The sequence below is a fragment of the Benincasa hispida genome, chromosome 12 (assembly GCF_009727055.1).
Source record: "Benincasa hispida cultivar B227 chromosome 12, ASM972705v1, whole genome shotgun sequence".
In the NCBI taxonomy this organism is placed as follows: domain Eukaryota; kingdom Viridiplantae; phylum Streptophyta; class Magnoliopsida; order Cucurbitales; family Cucurbitaceae; genus Benincasa; species Benincasa hispida.
The window spans coordinates 29,246,602-29,257,319 of NC_052360.1; the positions used below are offsets into that span (position 1 = coordinate 29,246,602).

Here is a 10,718-nt window from a genome sequence, read left to right on the forward strand (position 1 = left end):
AATTGGGCTAATGTCAATCTACCACCTTTTGAGAGAGAGACCCCTCTCCATTTATCCACCTTCATAAACTTGCCCTCAAGAATTCTCCACGCTTCCTTGGCGCAGTGTCTTCCTCTGAGAGGGAACCCACCCAAGTATGTGAACGGTAAAGTTTCCACCTTGCATCCAAACCTCATGGCATAAAATTCCACATCCATATTGTCAAGATTTATAACAATGATAGTTGTTTTGAACGTATTAAGAGACAAGCCCGAGCCTAGAAGAGACAACGATCCACCAAGCCACAAAGGTCAAATTCCTTATCATTTCTATTTCCAACAAATTCCTTCGTCTATTCTTAAAGGTCATATTCCTTATCATTTCTATTTCCAACAAAACTTTTGTTCTTATCGAGTCAAAAATATTTGATGTACTTGTTTTGTTTAAGAAGTTCGCCCTTGACCTTATCATTTCTATTTCCAACAAAACTTTTGTTCTTATCGAGTCAAGAATATTTGATGTACTTGTTTTGTTCAAGAAGTTCGCCCTAATCTAATAAATCAGACCCTAAATCTTTGAAGTGCATTTTATTAGGTTATTCTCATGTTCAAAAAGGATGCATATGCTATTGTCCTATTTTGATGCTACTTTTCTTTAGGACAAACCTCTCACTCCATCCGAGCACAAGGTAAGGAGAAGATGATGAGCTTTTTATTTATACAATTGTCTCCCACCCTCTCCCAATCCATCTCCTTCAAAATTTGTCCCTACTCGTCCACCTACTACTCAAGACTATCCTAGACAACAAAAATCCAGACAAACGTCCTATCCCATAAGATTCTTCGCCACCAAATTATGAACCAAGCGATAAGCTGCCTATTACTCTTCATAAAGATAAGTTCATTCCTTATTTTTTCTCTCATCTCGTATGGCCACTTGTTATATTCTACATGTTCCTGTGTTGCATCCAACATTTTAAAAAGCGTTAAAGGCATAAGCCTTAAGGGCGAGACGGCAATATTGTGCCTGAAGGCTTATGCCTTCAACAAATTAAAAGAGACTTACACCTCTACTGAGAGAGGTATAAACCCTCGTGCTATGCCTCTAAGGCCATAGGGTGTAAGCCTTGGCTTTATAACATAGAAAATTGCAATAAATTTATTGGCATGCATTTAATACAAACGATGCATGTCTTCTACTTTGGTGGTGGGCCATCTGCCCATGTAGATAAAAAAGAAAACTGAAGAGTGCACCCACCATGAGAAGGAAAATTAGTCCAAGTGGTCATAATTTTAACATAGGTTTTGTGGGTGGCTGCATTAGCCAAAAAATACTTTTGTTTTCTTTTCATTTTTATTTGTTCACAACATGGTGAGTACATAGTGTTTTCCTTACTTTTGTATTAGTTTCATAGACTACCTGAGATTTTATTTATAATATGTTGGGGATGAGCTTCAAATTATTATTAACTCAAAAAGGTTAGACATATTGATGAAGACCGATGGACTATGGACACTTTTTCCTTTGTCATTACTAATTTTTTAGAATGTTTTGTATGGTTAAGAAATCTTTTAATGTTAAGAATAAGCTTTTATCCTACCGCCTCAAGGCTTACACTTCGCCTCTCCAACAGAGAAGACTTGGAGGCCGATTTAAGCCTTTTAAGAGTTAAAACATTTCTCACAGCTTAGATTTGTGACTAAATACTAAATAGTAATCAAAAGCAACATACCCTACCAAATCATCACTGGGTATTCTCCTTCAAGAAGGAAGTAAGAATCTTTTGATTTTATGCTGTGGTGGCTCTATTGTGGAAGTTTCAGCATGATGGGAAACATAGAGAAACTTCCACGGGAGGGACTCTAACCTAGAGACTTTACAGACATTTTATCCTCTACTTGGTGCACTCTTTAATTTTTGTAACAATAGTTTTTGGATGCACGAAGAACAAGGGTTAATTGGGTAATATTCTAGGTGAATTCTCTTTTTACCCCACTTGTATTAAAACTATATAAATAGGAGTCTTCCCCGCTTGTATGAAACAATTTTATCACTTTAATTAAAGATGCACAAGATTGATTCTTTGAGGTTTATTCCTTGAAGCTACATAGGCTACATCATCTTTCGCACATTTTTGCCCAATGGGACCATTTTGTAATCCCCTCGGCATGTTGGGGGTATCCCATTTGGCTTTCTAATGAATTTGGTTAGGTTTCTATCCTAAACAAAAAACAAATCTACCCTACATCATGAGACAATAATCATAATCTCTTATAGTTTATATACTCACCAATTTTAAAAGACGAGCACGATACTCTCCCGCTAATGTGATCTGCAAGTTAAGTAAATTTAGATCATTAAGCATAGATATTCTCACATTTGAATATATTATCTCCATCAGAATAATGAATAACATACAATTCAAATGAAGTAGTAAGAAAACTTTGCAAATAAGAGATTTTCAAGCTAACCAAAATTTCACAATTGTTTATCATCTTATATAGATTTAAGATGGAGAACTTCAAAACAAACAATTAACTGGAGCAAACTAGTGGGCAGAAAAATTTAACCATATTTTATGACGATGCAAGTAAGTATTCACGATCCTTCCTTCAAGGGAGAGGTCATGTTCTTTGACTAGTCGACTTCTTAAACAAAGTATTGCACTACAAAGGAACTGGAAAACAATTATGTTGGTAAATAAATTTGAAAAATAATGTTTGGGATCTTATGCAGATTAAACCATCTCTTTTGGGTGCTCAATTTCATTCTTTTTGTAATTATCCTTTACATTTCACTCAAAAAAAATGCTTCTTTATATTTTCCCCTTTTTATGGGCATAACCCCCACAATTGTCTTGGCCTTCTGTGGCCTCCTTTGTACACTTTCATTCGTATAAAAAGAAGTTGGTTTGCCAAAAAAAAAAAAAAGGAAAGAAAAACAAAATGAAGCTTGCTGTTAACGAAGATGTAATGTAAAATTGAATACTAACATCTTGAGCCAATTGCGTAATGACATCAGCCAAAGTTGATCCTAACTCCTCCGCAGACACTTTGTCCGAGAACTCAACTGAATCCAATGCTGCTTTACACTTCTGAAATGGCAATTCGCCTCGTACCTACATCCGGTAGAACCACATAAACAAATTTATATCAATAATGAAATCATTGGACCACTAGTATCCCCAAAAATTAAAAACAGTGAATAGTTACTAAAAACCACAACTTCTACATGTGCAAAATACCAGGCACGTGAAAATGAAAACATATGCTGATCAAAGAAATTGATAAATATATATCAATTTGAGTACGAACCATGGTCCAGCAGAGCTCGTAAAGGAAGCGAAGCACGGGGACGGGTTGAGGAACCCTAAAGCTCGAGTTCCCGGACTTCCATTCTCGAAGATTGCTTTCTACGACATACATACACTCAACCGGAGGGAGAGCCATTGCCGGGAGAGACTATACAATCCCTAATACACCCCCAAAAATATAACTGGGTTTTGGGAGCTGCAACAGCTTCAAAAGGGAAAATAAGAGAAAAGAACGATAATCAATGGGGTTCTCATGGGGGTTTAGTATGACTGTAGGAGAGAAATTAGGGTTTGAGATTTATGAAGAATTGTGGAGGAAGAAAGACAGTATAGGGGTTTGGGGAAGCTGGAAATTTGGAGGAGATGCTTGATGACGCAGTTGATCGTACAGGCGAGACGGAGATGGATTGGGCGTTGGGCGTTGGGCGTTGGGCGTTGGGCCCAGCTACATTGGTTGTAGCCCATGGGTCTTGTTTTGAGAAGCCCGATATTTAATTGGACTTTCTAAAATTATCGTTTATTTTAGTTGAATTGAGCCACTAATAATTATTCTCGATTAAATTATCAGTGAAATTCATAAAAATTATGCACCAATTATGTCGGGTGCACAGGACTGAGTTGAATTGAGTTAGGAGTATCTAATATAGTTTTTTTTTTGTAGTCTCAAAGAACTCTAATTTGAGCTGAATTGGGTGTGTATAATTTTTGTACTGGAGTTACATAAAATGTCCATGTTTCATAATAAAAAAAATTATAATGTTAAGTATTTTTTATATTTTCGTTAAAATAAGGTTTAATATGTTGGAATTAAAAGATATTTGCATTTAAAGAATTTTTTTTTTTTTTTTTTTTTTTTTAAATAGAGAAGCGGACTACTTTAATACCGTAATAACTTAGATTGTTATCATGGTTATCTTTTTTTCAGTACAACAACATAGTATAGAGATTTGACCATTTGACCTTCTTGGTTGACAGCACATGCCTAAACTGATTGAGTTTACGCAATGTTTTTTTACGATTTTCTCCATGTAACCATCGTACTTAATATATTTTTCATAAAATCGATAAGAAGACATGGGGTCGTCACAAGATTGGATTGATTTAAATCCAAGTGGAAAAACACACATGTATTTAGTTCAAAGAAGACAAGTCGAATTGGAAGAACATCAAGTCAAAAATAATTGTGTACTCTCGACTCCCCAAGCGTTTTCTTTCTTAGTTGTCTCGCAATCGAACTTTAGTTAGACCTCTAACTTCTTCAAAGCAAGTCGCCATGGTTTTCTTTTCCTCCTAAACCGCAACATTGCGAAGAATATTGTTGTCATGATGCTATTAGAGATTTTGAAAAAAATTTGGATCGATTTGTAAAGCTTTCGAGTTGAATATGTCTTCTTCCTCTCTTGATTTTTCTTCTTCTTCTACAATTAGGGTTCTAAATGCAGCCACTTCATTTTCTTTCTTGCTTTCAATTTCGTTTTCAGGTGGTGTTAATAACTCTCGCTTAAGTGAGTTATCTAGCCTTAAAACGTTTAAGTCGTTCAGTAAAAAGTATGTGTTTAATATCATATTTTATAGCTTTATGAGCAATCCTTAGCAGAGATAAATTAAGCATGTGTCTCGCCCTTGATTAGTAAAATCATGTAAAATGTTTGCAAAAAAAAAAAAGTCAAATTTTGAGTTATTCTTGTGTTTTTATGTCATTTGAAGAAAAGTATCAAAAATACGCCCCAAATGTGATTGCAAACCTTTATATGATAGAATATAGGGTAGCGGGAAGAATTAAAGATGTGTCCAGATTGCACCCAAGATGTGACTGTAATCTAAAAAAATATAAAGTTCCAGATTTGTTGGGGTTTACAGATCTTTCACAAATTCGACCCTAATCAAATAAAATCTCCATTACTTTTGTCCATACTGATTAAAAATTAGCTGTATGAGTTTTTATAGAAACCCGAGCCCTTGAAATTCTATAGAAAGCATTGATTCTCATCCCCAAAGCAATGATCATCAAGCTCCTCCTAAACACTTTACTCTTTTTCTGCATTTTTACTTTACTTTACGAACACTCTAAGGAGCTTCCATTTTGACCCTCTCTCATCGTACAAGTCTCTTCAAAGTTTTTGGTTTGAAATAACAAGTATAAGTGTTATTTTTCATCTCAAAAGAGTTGAACTTAGCTAGATTGAGAAGCAAGGGGTGGAAAGTTTTCTTGTATTTTATTTCTTTCTAATCCCTTGTATTTCTTACTTTACAGTAGTTTGGTATATGTTATTAACCACTATCTTACCTTCATTGACATTGGAACAAGTTTTGTACTTTTTTTTGTTCATTTGTAATATGAGTTTTTACATTCTTTATGAAGGAACTTGTTTACAAGAGATCCACGAGTGGAAGCGGATCGTCCAAATTATATTTTGATTGAAAACAAACATTTACAGTAAATAAACGGATTATGCATTTTAACAAAAATTACAGCATGCTTTTGAACAAGAAATAGAGTTCAGAGATTATACCTTTGAAGTATACTTATTCACATAAATCCCTCAAATTATCACGATCCTCGAATAAACAAAAACAAGAACTTGAAGACCCTCTTCAAGTGAATCACGAACCCAAAAGGATGAAGACACTATCACTTGGTATCCTCGGTATTCTCGGAGTGAGAATCCAGGAGTGGTGGGCTCTGACTATTTTGGTTAGGAGGAAATTTGAGAGTTTGGAGAAGGAAGACGATTAAGGAAGCTCTCTATCATATAGCAAAAAAGCCTCAATCGTATGGTGAAAAGCTCATATCATATAGGCTCTACAAATCGGATTCACTTACAAGTCGTGTAACTATCTTTTGGAAAAATAAAATCATATTTTATTTATTCCATCATGTCATAAAAATCAACTAACCACCCACTAAGGTGGTCAGAGAGAAAAAGAGACTAATTATCCAAAATAATAAATAATATAAATAAATATGATAACCAACTTACCATATTATATTTATAACTCATAGTTTTAAGATTGCATCACATACAATATAAACTATAGTTCTTTTTCTCTATTTTATGGCATTTAATATAAATCATATTTATATTGAATTTAACAACTATGAATCTCATTCATAGAAAATATATTTGAATCACATTCAAATATTTATTCCTCCAATCAAACTATAATGTATCAAATACATTATGTCAATTATATCATATATAATTGAATTAATTGAATTATATCATATATAATAAAATTCTCTCCTATTAATTTGAATAATTCAAATTAACCCAAAAATTGATTCTCAACTAAATCCTTTTGAGCTACCAAGGGGACCTTATGGATCTATAGCTTGAAGCTCCAACAATACGTGAATAATTAATTAAACTCTTTAATTATATTATCCACCATTCGTTAACTACCGGGCACTCCACTGAAGACCGACAGTTGCACTCTTCGCACTGAAAATATATTTCGGTGTCCATTGGATATAACTAATCAACAGTACAATGACCCTTCACAAATTGCTCATGAGTACAGTTGGACCAAATTACCGTTTTGCCCTTGTAGTTACATCTAACTCTTTAAGTACCACTGATCCCTCTAATGAATAATACATCATAGTTCCACTATGACCAAACCCTTCTCGGGACAAGAGAGGGTGTGACACCACATTGTTTAAGACCTAGAATCAGCCCTCAAGAGAGCAATTTATCTACTTACCCCTACTTCGGGGAATGAGTGAATTCCATCATGTGTAGCTGAGTTCCCAACTCCCCAATCAGACGAATCCCCAAAATGGTAGGCTTGTTGAGTCGGCGATCTGGCCACTCTCATCCATACAAATCAAAGAACCGCCCTCATAGGTAGGAGTTCATAGCTCACTCAGAATTAAGGTCATGTTACCTATGGTCATCCCAGTGAAATGGAAATCTCTATTATGAATGACGTTATATAATGAGACTAAACATTTCGTGGTCCAGTCTTATAAAAACTCCTTTGTATAAAATATCCCCGTTCGCATGTCTAATACATAATGATCAGGATCAGATCATTTATAGTACTTTACAACATTTGTAACATCTACAAAGCGGGCCATACTCGTAGTGTCACCAAGATAAGGTACCCAACTTTATCCATATACTACAGACCATTTAGGTTATCCATATGTATGTCTCCACATACATATTTAAGTTACAAGGATAACCTTGGATGTTAGTTTATTGGTTTGTGGTTAATGCAACTAAAATATCACATATTTCATAGAAAAAGTGAATAAAATATAAAATATTATCAATCACGTGTAAGTTTGTTCATACGAGGTTTACAAACTATAGAACCCTACGAGATTTAGGGTATCAACCCCAACAATCTCCCACTTGTCCTAAAGCTAGTGGCATGTACAAGAAAATAAAATACAAGTACATAAAACAATACACTATGGCATAACATGCTCAGTATAAGATCTCCCACTTGCCTTAGTCCAGCCGTGATATGTCTCATAGCCCCATACTCTACAGGTGACCCTCAAACACTGTAGCCATGAGAGCATTAAAAAACGGATCAGCAACGTTGTGCTTCGAAGCTATTTTTGTGACAATCACGTCTCTTCGATGCACAATCTCTCAGATGAAATGATACTTCCGCTCTATATGTTTGATGCACTTATGACTCCTAGGCTCACGGGAATTAGCCACAACACCACTATTATCACAATAAAGTGTGATGGGCTTTGACATGTCTAGAAAAACTTCCAAATTAGTCAGGAATTTATTGAGACAAACGGCCTCCTTAGCAGCTTCATAAGCCGCTACATACTCAGCCTCCATGGTGGAGTCTGTGATGCACCCTTGCTTGGTACTTCGCCATACTATTGCCCCTCCATTAAGAATGAACATTGATCCTGATGTGAATTTCTGAGAATCCCTATCAGTCTAAAAATCAGAGTCCATGTATCATGTAAGGATCAAATCCTTAGAACCATACACAAGCATGTAGTCCTTCGTTATCCCTAGATACTTGAGGATGTTCTTAACGGCTGTCCAGTGATCATATCCTGGATTAGACTGATATCTATTGACTATCCCCGTTGTATAGCAGATGTTAGGTCTAGTACATAACATTACATATATCAAACTTCCCACGACAGATGCATAGGAGACCCGTCTCATATCCTCAACCTCGTGAGGTATCTTAGGACACTGTTCCTTAGATAAAGTAACTCCATGCCTAAAAGGAAAAAGGTCCCTCTTGGAGTTATGCATCAAATACTTGATCAACATCTTGTCAATATACATGCCCGCGACAGTGCTAGTATTTTGTTCTTACGATCTCGAAAGATCTGAATACGAAGAACAAACTGAGCCTCTCCCAAATCTTTCATTTGTAATTGGGTCGCTAGCCAATTCTTAACCGTAGTTAGTAAACCTACATCATTCCCAATGAGTAGGATATCATCTACATACAACACTAGAAAAACTACTGAACTGTTGATAATCTTTTTGTAGACACAAGGCTTATCAACGTTCTGATCAAAATCATAAATTTGATTGCAGTATCAAACTTTATATTCTAAGATCGAGATGTCTGTTTCAGTCCATAAATGGACCGATTAATATTGCAAACCTTTTGCCCTTGACCTTGGACTATGAATCCCTTAGGTTGCACCATATAAATGGTCTTCTCAAGATTGCCATTCAGAAAAGCAGTCTTGACATCCATTTTTCATATCTCATAGTCATAATATGAGGTAATGGATAGAAGAATCCAGATAGACTTCAGCATGGCAACAAGTGAGAAAGTCTCCTCATAGTCGACTCCCTCTATCTGGGTATAACCCTTTGCCACCAGTCTAGCCTTGAAGGTTTGCACCTTCCCATCAGCACCACGTTTCCTCTTTTAGATTAATTTACAACCTATAAGTTTAATCCCATCAGGTTGATCTACAAGATCCCAAACTGAATTGAAGATATAGACTCCATTTCGAGATCAATGGTTTTGATCCATTCATTTTTGTCAACATCCTCCATTGCCTTATTGTAAGACAATGGATCATCAACCTCGCCATCAATTACCATAGCTAGGATTTCAGTTAAAGCCATATAGCGAATAGGTGGGTTCGCAACCCTTCCACTACGTCGAGGTTCCCTCAACACTTGAGGATTGATCAACAACTCTTGTTGAGGCAATAGGCTCTTCAACAACTCTTGTTGAAGATTCAGTCATTTCTTTAGAAAGTTCATTCAACACGATTTTATTTTTGGGTTTGTGCTCCCTTATGTGGTCCTCCTCAAGAAAAGTAGTGTTTATCTATACAAATACTTTGTTTTCTTTAGGATCATAGAAATAACCACCTCTCATTCCCTTGGGGTAGCCTACAAATAGGCATAACCTTGAACACGGTTCCAGTTTCTTAGGATTAGCCTCAAGTACATGTGTTGGGCAGCCCCAGATTCTAAAATGATGTAAACTAGCTTTACGATCATTCCATAACTCCCAAGGCGTTCTGGCAGCACTCTTGAAAGGAACACGGTTCAGGATATAAGCTGCAATCTCCACTGCATAACCCCAAAACGAGTTAGGTAAGGAACCGTAACTCATCATAGGAAATGTTATCATAGTGCTAAGTTCTTAAACAATGTTGGATTGCATTGATGAAATATATTACTTTGCGTCCATTAAGCATCAATTTCGTAATATTGCGGTCGCAAGCGTTCAGCACATTGGAACAATTGATTTTTGTATGTTTGTGCAGAATATGCGTTAACGCAATGCAAATATTGCGATCATAAGAATTCATTGGTCGAGCGCAACTTCACCGCAAGGCTTTGCGTTGATCGTGCTCGCAAACATTCGTCCAAGAAGGATCGCCGAAACTTGGTCAGCGTAACATGGTAGGCGCATCTGGGTGAAAGGCCAATTAAGAGCAATGGGACAGAAAGCTGATGACAGTCGAATCCAAATTAAGTTAACAGCCGATAACGATCACAAAGTACATTCAGCTTTATCGGTGATAATTATTCGACGCGTCAATCAGGAATTAAAGCTGTCCCATCTGTACAACCGAGAGAGAGAAGCCGCCTTTCACCATGGATGCTCTATAAATACCAAGTGCATTCTTCAGAAAAGGGGTTCACTATTTTTTACAACAAGTTGATCAGTCCGCACGTCTTTGTTTTTAGTTTTCTTTCATTTTAAGGCGAATGCGAAGGAGAAAGTTGTGTCGATAGATCGTTTCGATAAGCTTGGGAGAGCATCGAAAGCTCCAAAGACAAAGAGAGGGCCGACGCCTGCGAAAGCGGGAACATCTTGAGATCGGAATAGAGATTTCAGTGTAAAAAGCCTCAGTCAGCAAGGAATTGCTGCCAGACTCCCTACCTTTAACTTCCATTGGCATTTTGTACTCAACTCATTTATAAGAATGGAAATTCTTTCTCTATATCGG

General features: G+C 36.3%; 1 protein-coding gene across 1 annotated transcript in view; it reads right to left on the bottom strand.

Annotated features, from left to right (window-relative positions):
• The window catches only part of LOC120093019 (THO complex subunit 2), a 33,151-nt gene extending 29,484 nt beyond the window's left edge, over window positions 1-3,667 (bottom strand). The window contains exons 1-3 of the mRNA XM_039051311.1: window positions 3,294-3,667; window positions 2,972-3,097; window positions 2,270-2,311 (exon numbers count right to left, since the gene is read on the bottom strand). Of these exons, the coding sequence (XP_038907239.1) occupies window positions 2,270-2,311; window positions 2,972-3,097; window positions 3,294-3,428 (303 nt within the window). The 5' untranslated portion in view covers window positions 3,429-3,667. The remainder of the gene's footprint in view (window positions 1-2,269; window positions 2,312-2,971; window positions 3,098-3,293) is intronic.
• Window positions 3,668-10,718: the final 7,051 nt, after the last annotated feature.